At 37.9% G+C, this 14995-nt stretch overlaps 1 protein-coding gene across 14 annotated transcripts; it reads left to right on the forward strand.

Moving 5' to 3' along the window:
- The first annotated feature begins 5096 nt into the window (after positions 1-5096).
- On the forward strand, positions 5097-14995 carry LOC140858143 (tubby-like F-box protein 3). 14 transcript variants are annotated; one of them, XM_073257846.1, is made up of 7 exons: positions 5097-6010; positions 6797-6884; positions 9717-9846; positions 11324-11503; positions 12832-13174; positions 13906-13993; positions 14578-14995. In XM_073257846.1, the coding sequence occupies exons 1-6, from the start codon at positions 5657-5659 to the stop codon at positions 13945-13947; spliced, it is 1137 nt and encodes a 378-aa protein (XP_073113947.1). In that variant the 5' UTR covers positions 5097-5656; the 3' UTR covers positions 13948-13993; positions 14578-14995. The 14 variants fall into 14 exon arrangements, 10 of the variants coding, with proteins under 10 accessions (XP_073113947.1, XP_073113950.1, XP_073113943.1 ...); XM_073257849.1 differs by having other exon boundaries at positions 13909-13993; XM_073257842.1 differs by lacking the exon at positions 14578-14995 and adding an exon at positions 13242-13306 and having other exon boundaries at positions 13906-14306.

Raw genomic sequence — 14995 nt, forward strand, 5'->3', positions numbered from 1 at the left:
TTATCGATCCGGATTAGATAGCTGCGATCCAATTTGGACCATCTTTTCGAGATCTTCTTCTTTTAATGGGATGGAAACCAATTGTTCAGCTGGTTCACCCCTCTCCTGATTCTCTCTTTGGTCCAATTTATCGATGGACAGAGAGTCTTCAAGTTTATTATTTTGTGTGGAGACTAAGAAGAAGCGTCGGACTAACTATTGGTCTCCATGCATTCTCCGACTCCATTCTTTGTCGAGAATCGAACTAGTAGATGGTATGCTGAGACTACTGCTCTCAATGCATTAAGGCTAGATCATCCGAGTATAGCATTATAGGTCGAAGGAACCCAAACAACTGTGAATGTCACAAGAACAATACTCTGCAGTGGTTCAGTTCCACGGTTAAGGAGAGAGAAATTTCTCCTTCCACAGTAACAGCATCTCTAGTGAAACCGACCAATAGCGTCAAGACTCTTCTGAGTCGATCAGTTGATAGTCACATTTAAAAAAAAATTGAGTAAAAAAAAAATCAGTCGAACTTCCATTATCTATAAGAATTTTTTTATATCATAATTTGCTATTGTTGTCGAAACAACAACAGCATATCATGGAGAGCTTGAATTTTTCGAATATCTTCTTTCGAAAAATTATTACATCATTGAGTTGTCGCCTTTTCACCGACTCTTCTTCGAAAGTTGCCCTCAGTTAGATTGTCTGGAGATCATATTGATCACCCCTGCAGTCGGTTGATTATTGATGGCTTCCTTAGTTTGCGGCTGAGTTCGTCGGTCAACAGGAGGTTGAGTTGGCTAATCTCTTCGATATTTTTTGAGGTAGTCTCGTTGGATCAGAGCCTCTATCTTGTCCCTGAGCTAGATGCATTATTCGGTATCGTGATCGTGATCATGATGGAACCGATAGTACTTCCTCCGATCATGATTCTTCAAGGGTGCCTTCATCGGTGGGAGGTGCCGTATGTACTCTGCTCCTTCGATCTTCATAAGAATCTGTACACGGAGAGCAGAGAGAGGAGTATAGGAGTCATACCTGCCGTAGTTCGGCTTCGGACTCCATCATCGGGGTGAAGCTCGCTTATTGGAAGGTGGCCGACTTGATTCGATCAGAGCTTCACCTTTCTTTGGTTTCTTTTTTGACCTTTATCTTCTGTCTAGCGTCAGTCAGAAGCAGCCTCATCCATATGGATGTACTTGTACACGCATTCGAGAAGTTCAGCATGGGTCCGAGGGAGAGTTTTATTAAAGAGTAGGAGAATTTGGATCCCCTTCAGACCCTTTTCATGGCCGATATAGCTGTGTCTTCATTGAGGCCTTGACCTCAAGTGTGGCCTTGTTGAACGGGCCACAATGTCTCTTAAAGTCTCAGTCTCTCTTGTTTGACTGAGAAGAGACTGTCGGATGTTCGTGGCAGCTTCGACTAGTACTGAAGTGGGCCATGAAAGAATGTTCGAGCTACTCGAAAGAATCGATGCTTTCCGACTGAAGCTCGAAATACCAGATCTGAGCAGCTTTTCGAAGAGTTGCTAGGAAGCCGATGCATAAGAGGACGTCAGTTGTCTCCTGGATCATCATGAGAGCTTTATAGCTTCCAGATGGTCAATTGGATCGGTGGAGCCGTCGTATGCTTCCACCTGTGGCATCTTGAACTGAGACGGGATCGACTATCCAAGATGTGCTGAGAGAGAGGCTGGGTGGTGTGAAAGTCGTAATTATTAGAGGACTTTCGATCTTCTATTTGAAGTCGGATGAGTCAGCGGTCAATTTTCTGGAACTTACGTTCATAGTCGTCCAACCGTCATTGTCGGGAGACCCCGGGAGTGGAACCTCCCGACAAGTTTGAAGGAGAAGCAGAAGGCATCCGTGGGCGTTTCCCCTTCCTAACACTGCAGAGATGGGAAGGAGAGGGGAAATGTCACGAGTGGTGAGTGGCATGATGAGAGTGCTGAGAATGGGGTTGTCCATCTCGATAGGAGTGTCGAGACGGTCACTTCGGGGATGAAGAAGGTGATCGCCATAGAGGACGGCAGCTGTGCTTGGAAGGCACTGACTGTGCCATCGGTTATTCCGCCAGCGATTGTTGTTGCTGGGTTTGCTGCTGTTGGAGATTTTTGACCGCCTTCGTCAAAACATTCATCTGCTGCACAAGTGTAGCGATCTGGGCATCCGTTGTAATCACAGAATATGAGAAACTAGGCTCTGCTATCAGAGGTAGAGGAGGAGGATCTTCCTGACGGGAAGAGTGCCTCGCTGAATCGGTTGAAAGTTGTGCTCTGGTTTTAGGCATGATCGACTACAGATTTTCTACCCCCTACTTGGCGCACCAATCTGTTGCGGCCAACTCTCTATTGCCTGTCGTCGGTGATGAGCACCTGCAAAACAACATCCTCACAGATCAGAATTGTATCCGACGAAGACCCTCCGATGCTTATGTCAGAGAGAGATTGGTGAACAGTAGATTTATCAATATCGAGAATAGTAGAGCTCTTGCTCAAATGTGTCTTACCAGTACTGTTCACTTATCCCTCTTTTATAGATGATTCTGATGTAACCGTCGAGCATGTGGTCTTGCTTTTTATAGCGCTAAATTATCGGACCATAGTTGTAGAGTTAGTGGATTGTTAATTCTCACTAATTACCTTGACACGTGGTCGATAACCATTCATAGCGATTATAGTATGCTGAGCAGATTGACTGACTATACGTCGGTAGTGTTGATATGTCGGTAGAAGGTCCGAGCGACCATCAGCTAGTAGTTCTAATATACTGATGGTTATGGGTCGTAATTTATTCAAGTCATCTGTTGTTGATCGATAGTAGTCGAATGTCGGTCAGTCTGCCGACAATGAGTCGGTATGATTTGTCCAGTCAGTCAAAGAATAGTCGGAGTTGTATGTTCGATCGGTCAGCTTTTGTTGAGTCAAAATCGATGTTGGTTGACTTGAGTCGGAGGTTGATTGACTTATCCCAATACACTTCCAACATGATATAATCAACTCATAGAGTAGTAATAGCATAAACCAGTTCTTTCCGGACAACGAATTCGAGAGAAAAAATAGAGCTAATAGAGAGTTGTACGGAGTAGTTTTTATCCTCCTCAAAAAAGCAAGGGACTGCCACAAGTCCCTTTCCGAGGAAATCAAAACCGCTGGTTTTTTATTTGGCCATTTTTTCTATGAAATTAATATAAATTTTTTTTTAGCACAACTTCTTGTGCCTATTATATTATTTTATTTATAAAAAAATTATTTGTATCCATCTTTTTTGCTCCTCGTTATCCATTTAACACTCTTCATTGATACCAAAAATTTATCAAGTTATTTATAGGAAAATTAATTATTTTAAATTTTAATTATTTTTTAACTTTTCTAAAATGTCTTTATATCTTTTATTACTATGTTTTTAGTTGGATCTACTTTTGTGCTCTTGTTTGGTATATATTTGCTCAAATTTTTTCAAGATACTTGAAGTAGTCTACCTATTTTTCTTCAATTTCTAATAAAATATTTTTTTAATAAAAACTTTGGTTACCCTTTTTCTTTGCTCTTGTTTCTTTGCTAGATAGTTATCTATCATCTTATCTCCCTAACTTCTAACATTTATTTATATTTATTCATTCATTTACAAATATTTAATCAATTTTATTTATATAATAAAGTATTATTTAATAATAATATATTAGGTTGATATATTATTAGGGATGTCAATAGGACAGATTTAGTGTAATTAGTGAAAAAACCAAAGTCGAATCTGAGCCCACTACTTCTTGAAAATGCAATCACAATTGAATGGTTTTTGAAATAAAAAATCATAAATATCATAAAAAAAAATCATAATATTAAAATTAAAACCAAAACCAAAAAATTGAAAATCGCTTAATTTTTTTATTTATTTTTCATAATTTTTATAATATTATTCATACCAACTCAACTAATAAATATATCTAAAATTAATAACACCGCAATCAAATAAATTAAACAATTTCAAAATAATAATACAACCATCCAACAAATGCAATAATCCAAGTAAAAATAAGTTCAACTATATTTAAAAATATAATAATAAATTTTTTAATTTAAAAAAATTGATGAATAATTTAATATTTATTTTATCATCATCAATCTACGAACATATTATACCCAAGAGAAGAAAAAACATAAGAGCAACAAGCTCAATTAATACAATAATTTATAATATATTTTACCAACTATTTGGTCAAATTCTGCAATTTTATTACCAAAAAAGATTTTATAGATTATCTTATCAACAAAAAAGTCACCTTCCCTATTATTTTCTGAAATTTTTAATTTAAATTTATATTAAATATAAAAGTTATCAAGAGTATTGATTATTGGGTATGTTTGGTTTCAGATTTGGCCTCAAGCTTGGTCTTGACCGGATTCAGATTAGAAAATTCACCAAAGCTGGAACCAAAATCTTGGGGCGGATTCAGATCAGAAAATTCACCAAAGGCGGAACCGAAATCAAAGCCGGCCGATTTTTAATTTTTATAACTCATGATGAAGCTATCTCTATTTAATTTAGATTAAGACCGCTTCCTCTGGTTCGAAGATGGTAAAATATTCGGTCATCCGTCCTTATTAACATTCTTACATGCTATGAACATTGAAAGACAAAAATAATACGTACGAAGATGCCGTCTTACTTTTTTGATAAATTCGCATATCGATGATGCCAGGTACTTGTGTCCGGATCCCATCTCCACCAAAATTTAGAGGGCTAGAAATATTTATAAGACTAATCCCTCATTTCATTAACTTGTCATGTATAAATTAGCAAAATAAGTATACGCTAGAAAAAACAGAAAGCAATTAGAATAATTTATTATGATGTTAACTTTGTGTTTAGAATTTATAATATAATGCTGTCAATCCGCTTTTCCTTGCACTTACTTTAAAACTAATTATTAAATGTTTAATTTGTTCAAAGTTTTAATTATTAAATCAGCTTTAATTGAATTTACTTTAATGCTGTCAATCATTTGCTTTCTTTGTGTAGCGTAAGCAAGACTCTACTTAAAACTAATTATTAAATCTTTAATTTATTTACTTTTTATATGTGACTCCACAGAGAGGGAGAGAGAGGAATTTAATAACAACAGATAAGATGAGGCTGGAGGTGGACATGGATGGCTTCGCTTTCCCATCCTTGTCTCCCACCAGAACCTGAAACCCTAATTTCTCGAACTCTCCTGTAAACATCTTCCTTCTTTCTCTTTCTTCTACCTTCTTGGAAATTTCTCAGCTATCCCCGCCAATTATCTTACTGTCCCCGTCTCTTTCCTTTCCTTTTTGCTCGATTTCATCCAATTATTCCTCAATTTTCTTTCAAGGAACGAATCCAAGGAATTGGATTTAATTATTTATTTTCTTGTGTTTCGTTGGGGAAAATCGAAGCTTGGAAGCGATGATGAAGGCGACGCAGGTGATTTCCACCCCCAATTTTCGGTAAAGTTTGGATTTTATTTCAAGGTTTCAGATCCGTGGCGGTCTTCTGAAAGTTGGTTTGCTTCCATCTGAGGCGAGAGCATTGGATTCCTCCCTGGTTTGGAGAGCTGACGCCCAATTTGCAGGCACTGAGGTTATGTAGGAGTTGGATTGGATTCTTTTGCTGTATTTCTTGGGGGTTTTGAAGAGCAATTGATGTCGTTGAAGAGCCTCATCCAGGACATGAGGGGCGAGATAGGCAGCATCTCGAGGAAGGGGTTTGAGGTGAGGCTTGGGTATGGCCTGAGATCGAGGTCGCATCGGGTGGTCCATGATGCAGTGGGGCCGCCGCCGGTCGATGCCTTGAAGCAGAGCTGCTGGGCGAATATGCCGCCAGAGCTCCTGCGGGATGTTCTTATGAGGATAGAGGAGGCCGAGAGCTTGTGGCCCCTGAGGAAGGATGTCGTGGCCTGTGCTGGAGTGTGCCGGAGCTGGAGGGATATCATGAAGGAGATTGTGAAGACTCCTGAGCTGTCTGGCAAGCTGACGTTCCCAATCTCAGTGAAGCAGGTTTGGCTTTCAGAAGTTTTGCATATAGAATTTCTGCATTTCTATTTCCTATCAAGTTCTTTGGTGATTTTTTGACTGGTTTAATTGGGATCAAAATCTCATTTTGTTCTGGTGGACTGATCTCATATTATGTCCTGTAATTTTATAATTTGCACAAGTTTTTCTGTTATGATAACTACTTTTCTGCTTTTGTTAGTTATATGATGATGAAAACTTAATTACCTTTATAGTTCCAGGAACATGCATTGTTATCAAATCTTATTTTAGGATTGAGATTGCATGATATAACCTTAACATAGGATAATGGACACCATTAAACTAAAATTAAGATGAAGTGAGCGGAATTTATGCAGAGATCATGAATTAATTTTCTTTGTTTGCAAATGAAAAAGATCTTTTTTTTGTTTTTGTATCAGAAGAATGGTGAAAAGTCCAGGATCGGGATGATTTTGGAAACAAATAGTTGACTTTATGCTTTTGTGTGCTTTCTTAGTCTTTGCTGATATTGACACATAACTGTATCAACTATAAGGTTAACTATTGGTTGTTTTGGGAAGCTCGGGTTAGTTTTGTCATGTTCTTCGTTGACTTGAGTATAAATACTAAGTTGACTTGCAAATCATTATGCATCCTAGAAACATGGATCCAGATGCATCCATTATTTTTTGTATTATATTACTTCTTATTAAGCCTATTGTCTTTTTTCCCTTTCTTTTTTTTTTTTTTTTTCCTTTTTTATTTTTTTGCATTCTTTGTTTCATGAGGCTTAATTACCTTTTTCTGCAGCCTGGCCCAAGGGACTTTCCCCTCCAGTGTTTCATAAAGCGGAATCGAGCCGCACAAACATACCATCTTTACCTTGGTCTATCCCAAGGTAACCCTTATGTCATTCCTGCTATAATAAATGCTTCTCTACTTACATTTTTGTCTGTGCCTCTGTGGTATATTAACTTCATTGAAAACTTGATGTACACTGCTACATAATGTATATTTGTGACCTGAAGATATCTATATTGTCACATTTGTAGTAAGTTAATGGAAATGTCTGCGTATCTATTTCTTATCATTTGAGCTCATGACCTTGATATTGTTGGATTTCAAATATTAGTTGCCTCATATTGGGTGATCATTGATTGCACCTGTTAAATTAATGTTATAATTGAAACAAAACTGAAAAATAAAAATAATGGAGAAAACAATAATGTAAGCAAAACTTTGCCATGAGCCAATTTCAGAACAGTCATGCTTCTGTAAAAAATTCATCCACATGCTGGACCCTATATAGTTATCTATGAGTTCTATTTTCATTGTTAGCTTTTGATCATATTAGCAAAAAATCATGACATTAATGTTTCCATGGTGCAAAATCAATAAAGACTTCCTGTATCTAACTTTTTCCATTCCCCAACCATTTATGATTCATTCTAGAGCATAAGACGTGGCTTTTGTGTCCAAGACAAGTGGCCACATGGATTGGTTGATAGAAGTGGGTATAGTTCACTGTGTTCCTCTCTTATCCAATATTTTTTATTTTATCTTTCTCAGCTTTAAGCTAGTCTTTACAGGGACTGTAGTTGCTTATGTGCTGAGTTATAGAGCCTAGGACAAATGAATGGTGCCTCCAAAAGGATGGCTATAGTGTAATGGGGCCTAAGGGCATAAAGAACAGTGCTTGATGCCAGCCAGGTTGGTGAAGATGCTTAGAAGCCACAGTGGGTGCCGAATTGTCTACAAAAGATGGTAGAAAACTGCTAATTGGAGTAAATCTAATAATATCAGTTTGACCTGGCCCTTTTTTTTTTTGTTTTGGTGCGGGGGGTGGGTGATGGTTGTTCGATTTAGGGATGAAAATAATGCCATCAGCTAATGGTAGCATTTGAGGCTCGTACAGTTTTTAAAATGAGGATTCCTTCGTACCCACATGTGGACCTGTTCTGATGAAAAATTTCTGCACAAAATCTAAAAATGTTTTAGATTCAAGGGAAAAAAGGCTGCAGATCTGAAATTTATTTCAGAATGCTTTGCTTTGATAACCTTGCTGCTCTGATTGCCTGTGCATGAACTTTTATTCTTTAGCATCTCATCTTCTCAAGATGCTTGCCATCTTGGACTTTATCATAGCCTAGCATAATGGTTCTTTTCTTGTAATTTCATCACCTAATCTAACAGGAATTGAGATTGTGCTGAGTTGGTTTTTCATCGAACTACTCAAGAAAAGTACTGATAATAGCTTCATGTGGCTATCGTATGCAATACAAGATTTTATCAACAAGGTGTTGCAAGTCAAAACATATTTAGAATATTGTCTGCACATCTATTGCTTCATCCGTGTATGGTCGTTTGCTGGATTCAACCATAAAAGTCCTTGGCTTGAATCTTGATTGCTATAGCAAAGAGCTAAAGTTAGCCAATAAACAATCTGTTTAAATTGGCGTTACAACTACACTTTGTTATTTGATATCTTAAACACATCTCTAGAGTAGTCCAGCTCCAAGTTTTGCTTTAAAGACTACTCTATGCCTTAGGAAGGATGAGGAAGTATGCATGTAGTGCAAGGAGTGCTTATACTGGGTTCCAACCAGAGAGGTGGCCCTTGGATGGGGTTTTCATGTGGCCAGCAGGGAGGTACACAATGGTGTGATAAAGTGAATTGATTGATTGATTGTTTGAGAGAGAGAGAGAGAGAGAGAGAGAGAGAGAGAGAGAGAGAGAGAAGGGGGGTTGGGTAAGGAGGTGGCATTCTGGAGGGACTATTAATGAAGCAATAAGCATGTGGAATGGACAGAGATTGTGTAATGGGATCCTTTGTGAGAAGCATGGTAGGAGAGGAACATGATTCAAAGTTATGAAGAAATGTTAAAATCCTCGCTCAAGTTCGGAATGGAAAGTCATTTCATGAGAAAAGATGAGAGCTACAGGGTCTTCAAGGTGGATGTGACGTTTGGCATTGGGGTGGGTGTGGCGGAAGAGAGATAGAGAGAGAGGTTTGGTGTGTAATATGTGAGCATGGTTCTTGCAGTGAACTGACCTTCTGTTTGACTTCTTTGATTGGCCATAGTTTTATGTCAAACAAGGCATTCAAATGCTCTGCCATTGGTTTTTTCCCACGACTGTGATCGCCTATGCTCAGTAAAATACATGGTCTAGTAAACAAATTTTGTCTTTCAAGTCATTTTCTTTTCCTTCTTTAGGGCATCATACTTCTTTTGTTTTATTCTGTCAATACTGCAGTGAAGTCCATAAATTGTAAAATTGAACATGAGCAACAAAAGTTTTCCATTGATTTCCCTTTTCACGTAAGTCATTCTAGATGATCAATATGCTAAGTTCTCAAAAATCCATTGAATGTAGAAATTCTGAATAATTTCAAAATTCTTTTTAAGCATCTGGACCTATGCAAAGTGTTGGTTTTATGGTTTAATTTAATAAAATCTGAAGGAAATGGTTGGTCCTTGTGGTTATTTTGTTCCACTTCCATCTTGTTATTTTAGATAGTCTTGTCTATGTTTTCATGTTCATACTTATAACTGTCTAACCTTTTTGATATTATGCTGCTGTCTGTGTTGCAACAAAAGGAAAATAAAGTTAGTGTCATTTTTTTCTTCTTTGATTGTGAAGTGCTATTAACTTAATTCTTCATGCAAGTTAAATCACCATGGATATTTGTTTTTATCTTCATTTTTTTTTTCTAATGTTCAATTGGCAGCATTAACGGATAATGGCAAATTCCTTCTTGCTGCACGCAAATGCCGACGTCCTACCTGCACTGACTACCTCATCTCGCTGGATGCGGATGACATGTCAAAGGGAAGTGGAACCTATATTGGCAAGTTAAGGTGAGGTTTGCTAGAATATTTGTCACTGATTCTTATGCTATGTGAATTGTCATTACTTCTGTTGTAGACATGTGCACATGAAGGTTCATACCTATGTCCTAGGGAGGAAAACTAACCTAGATTCTAGGGGAAAAATAAAAGAAACACTATTGAGTTCCACGTGAGATATGAACGTCCAGTTAGGCCCTCCATGACCTTAGAAAGCCAAGGTTTTGTACATTTCCAATGAGTCGGTAGGATCTTTATTAAATCTGTAGGGCTACTAATATACATGATTGGGCAAGAATCATGTTGTTACAGGATTTATTTAACAGTTTAGGCATGGATAAGTTCCAGTTGGTATAGCACATGGCATGATAAGCGCCATGCTGTCTTACTGACATGTTGCCAGCTGTATGCCAATACTGGTCATGCTGCTTTGCCTATGCATGCTAATCACTGGCAAGGATTGGCATGGCATGGCGTGGTTTATGCCTTGCCAATGCTAGATTGGCATGCCAACTTAGCAATCAAAAATTGGAAGTAATAATCATACTTTCTAACATATTAAATCCTAAAATAGACATAATTATCATAGCTTGAAGCAAGCATTGGAAAATTGAATTTATGTAACTACATGTCAGTAATCAAGGGATGTTGTTTATCTGTTTCATCAAAATGGAGAGATGGAATGTCCTGTGGAAACTGGAAGATGGACTGGTAAATTCAGCACTAATTCTTTTATCAATAGGCTATTGTTTTCACAGCTTTTTAGTAGTGTATAATGGCTCTGTTCCCAAAGTTGGTCGGTCACCTACTGTAGATGTTGTAAGCCATCCCATATAAAATTACACGCTTTTACGCAAACAAGCAAGGGCAACAAGATCTTGCTCAATTTGTTTAAATTTAAGGCATTAATATAATAATCTACTTTATAAAATTTATGTCCGCTGAATTTTTTTTGGAACCCTCCATCTGGTTGCTGTCAAATCTAATTAAATATTGCAAAATCTGAGTTTGCTCTTGCAAAAGTGCTAAATAGAGGCTTGATATATCATCTATAAAAAAAATCCAGGAAAGGAAAGTACCAAAAGATAAGGCTCTTAAATTTGTCTATTTTGACTGAAGTGACTAACTTAGTCTGAGTTTATTGGAAGTATCTGAAACTGGATCTAAACCTGCTAGTTTCAGCCAGATCTGCAGAAACTGCTTACACTCAGGCTCTATCTGATTGAATTTGCCTGCTAAAGCCAATCATTTTCAGCTGAAATGCTTGGTTCTAGCCAAAACTTTTAAAAACTTGATCAAGAATGAAGAAAACTAATTTTTTTCATCTTCATATAATCCTTGTAACTTATTCATGCAATGTGCATAAAAACATGGTCATAACCTGAAGATTGAGATAGTCACTTGAACTTAAAAGAAGACCACAAAAGAAGTAAATTTAATCTTATTTTCTTGTTAGGTTGCCTTATTATTATTTTTTTCCTCTTGACAGATCAAACTTTTTGGGTACCAAGTTTACGGTTTATGATGCTCAGCCTCCTCATGCTGGAGCCATTGTCTCAAAAGGTCGCTCCACTCGGATTGTGGGTTCTAAACAAGTCTCTCCCAGAGTTCCTGCTGGAAATTACCCAGTTGCCCATATTGCTTATGAGTTGAACGTGCTAGGTTCCAGGTAAGAAATATATCGGTTATATACATTAATATATTGGACTAAATACTTTTAACCAGGAGGTTGTGCATACCATATGCATGTATAAAATATCCATTTGTTGTTTCATTGTCTGCTTAACTGTTTAGTGCATCTATTAATACAGTAGATACTTATGTGACTGTTTGTTTGCTTGTGCATGTGTGTGCATGCAAAATCAAACGTATCTAAACTTTTGGGATCAGCTGCCCATGTAAGACCTTTTGTTTCTTATAAATGGATGAAGGGACTTTACCCAGTTATCCTTAATTTGGGATAGGTCTCACGTGAGAGAGGAGTTCTTTTCGCTTTTTAGAGCTGCCTATCTTGATTATGCTGGTCCCTCCCTTGCCGATTTTCTGTCACATTGAATGATGAGCAACATAACACTTGCCTCCCTGTATCCATTCTGTTGCTTGGCTAATTTGTACTCCTAGCTACCAGTGGTAGACCTTTGAGAGTGATGACATCTAAGAAATAAGCATGCACTAAAGACGTGTGGAGGGAGAACAGAGAGCATGGTGAGAGGAAGATATATAAAACTTGGTTGGTATGTGATATTAATGAGATGCATTGCAATGTGTTGGAGGGAAAAGGATTGGATAGGAGGGAGACGGTCAGTTTGTCAAAGCATATCATGTTTCCCATCTGGTTTTCCTTAGAGGATTTAGTTAAGGGCCTGCTTGGATGCATAGCTCCCTATCTTTGTGACATCTTCCACACAATTGGGAGTTTGAGTAGAAGAGGAAGAGAAAAGTGGGAATATGAGGAGAGGGAGAGGTGATTTCTATTATATTGGAAATCTTGAATATGCATGATCAACAGCCTCCCCCAATCTGTCGCGCTTCGTTCCCAATCCATACGCACCTATGTCAAAGATATAACACAGAGGATGGTGAGACATCAGAACAAGGCATTAAAAGAGGTTTATATGCCTTCCTCTTTTGGCAGCTGGAAAACCTGTTCTTGCTTTGTATCTTCTTAATCAATGAAATTTCTGATTAAGGATTTCATGGCACTTTATATGGTATTCACAGGATTGCAATGGCATTCCATGGTTTGGGAGCTACACATGTTGAATTCCAGTATCAACATCTATATCGAATTTTATGCATTGATATAACCTGCGTATGTGCTCTTTGTTGTCAATGTTTCTATATTATGTCCCATAAGATGGTGGGGTATTGGGTTATGGGGATGTGTGCCAATCATGAACATCAATCATGTGCCTTCTTATTTCATAATATATGCACTTCAGTATATTTAAATGGTGCATGACTGCTCTTTTGCTTACACATTGTATTAAATACCAGAGGTCCTAGAAGAATGCATTGTGTCATGGACTCCATCCCTGCTTCTGCGATAGAACCAGGAGGGGTGGCTCCCACACCAACAGAGTTCCTTCCTAGCAGCCTTGATTCGTTCCCATCAATTCCATTCTTCAGATCCAAGTCATCTCGCTCGGAGAACTTGTCGGGGCCTTTTTCCAGCCAGAAGGAGGGAAAGTTGGTGTTAAAGAACAAAGCTCCAAGGTGGCATGAGCAGCTCCAGTGTTGGTGCCTAAATTTTAGGGGACGGGTGACCGTTGCATCGGTGAAGAACTTCCAGCTGGTGGCTTCAGAAGAGAATGGACCAGCTGGCCAGGAGCACGATAAGGTAATTCTTCAATTTGGCAAGGTGGGAAAGGACTTGTTTACTATGGATTACCGGTATCCAATATCAGCATTTCAGGCATTTGCTATCTGCCTCAGTAGTTTCGACACCAAAATAGCTTGTGAGTAAGACAAGGTGCGGCCCTATCTTCTTAGAAATCATTGTTCCCATGTTATTGGTCTTCTAAAGCTGAAGCTATTTTTTTCTAGCATCGTCCGTCGCAAAATTGGTGTGTCTGAAAGGTGGAATGTTAAGCTTGCATTTTAATTTGGTTTGCTGTTGTTTTTCTACATATGAGTGTAGATAGTTTGTTTGTAATATAATTATGGAAACTTGTAAGGAATTAAACATTTATTTAGGGAGATGGGATACACAGAAAATTGGAGCTAGCAGCTGAGCTCCACTTTTTTTGCCTAGTTTATTAATAAACACATATATTAACGGGCATAAAATACAGACCAGTGGTGAGGAAAACAAGCCATCCTTTGTTCCACCTTTCAATTTCGACCCCCCTCATTAAAAGACATGACATCTTTGACCTATCCATCTATTAATTCAGGGAGCAAGATTTAATCTTGTTTTACTTGGTTTAGATGCTGAACTTCTAAGCATTCTTTAGGTTTGAGGATCTGGTGCACAATACTGAGTTGATTAAAGTGACACAGCAATAACTTATGCACAATTTTATGATAATCTATTCAGATTCGTTCAAACTATTTGTATTTCCTCTGCAGCAGCTTACATCCTCAGGTGCTTCTAGATGCTGGGCCATCTGAATAAAGTTGGGAAGAAGCAAGAAGCGGCACAGATTTAGGAACACAGGTAAAAGCAGCAGCTTAGCCGATTCATCTCTTCCTACGTAGAATTTAATGCATGGTGTACATAACTTTTCTGAGAGTTTCCTCAATATCTTTTAATGCTCCTTGTCAGTTAGTGATCTTTATGCTTGCCTTTGAGGACAACTGGAAGACTGCGTTTTATAGCATTGTGTTTTTGTGCACTGAGATGTGTATGATGCTGCCATGTAATGCTGCAGAATCAGTGATATGCTTTGCCTCGTAGGAACATTGGTGTTGCTACTCTATTATTTCAAACTTATTTGGTGTGAAAAAAGATATTAAGACAAATTCTGTAATTCCTTTGCCTTATGGTTTATGTGCTTTGAGTGCATTGTAGTTATATGTTCTGAATTCATGTTAGGCTCATGTTTGACTTCAAAGACTTATCATCAGTTTGTTGTATGGTGCATCCGTACAAAGATATCACTAGATCTTTTAATCTGTTAGACATAATGCATCATTGGACAATAAGACTCTTGTCAAATGATGTTTTAAACTTATGTTAGGCTATCGAGTTGGTGAGTAGTGCATTTGAAAAAGATTTTTATTAAGATATTAACCTGCTAGGGATGATTCGTCCTGTACAAGTTTCAGTAAATGCAAATGTATCTCGTTTCCAAATGATGGGAGCAGCTTGCACAGCTTGGTCTTCATTTCATTTGTTGAAGTATCGAAACTTCCACAAACTGCATCAGCTCGTGAGCTATTCCAGTGAAGTCGGGGTTGTTCATGGTTGGATCAACCGGGTGGCGCCTTGCAATTATTTATCCCCTTTTAAATGATATGTACAATAGAAACATTTGGAGATGAGCGAGCTTCTTTTAGTTATGCTAAAAATAATTGCTTGAAAATTTAATGCATATCCATCTAAAATTTGCTCGGAGGAGGATTGTTTCAATTCAAGCAGCATTTTTAGCATCACTTTCATCCTGATGGACAAGGCTTGTCATAAATGAACGAAGCTCTTATCTTGGTCTTCTTGTCA

This window comes from Elaeis guineensis, chromosome 5 (genome assembly GCF_000442705.2).
Source record: "Elaeis guineensis isolate ETL-2024a chromosome 5, EG11, whole genome shotgun sequence".
In the NCBI taxonomy this organism is placed as follows: domain Eukaryota; kingdom Viridiplantae; phylum Streptophyta; class Magnoliopsida; order Arecales; family Arecaceae; genus Elaeis; species Elaeis guineensis.

Bases quoted from the DNA above. Each gene is read 5' to 3' on its own strand.
- LOC140858143 (XM_073257840.1), top strand. From the start codon at position 5,657: ATGTCGTTGAAGAGCCTCATCCAGGACATGAGGGGCGAGATAGGCAGC. The intron at 6,885-9,716 runs GTAACCCTTATG...TTCAATTGGCAG, and splicing joins TTACCTTGGTCTATCCCAAG to CATTAACGGATAATGGCAAA. The intron at 9,847-11,323 runs GTGAGGTTTGCT...TCCTCTTGACAG, and splicing joins ACCTATATTGGCAAGTTAAG to ATCAAACTTTTTGGGTACCA.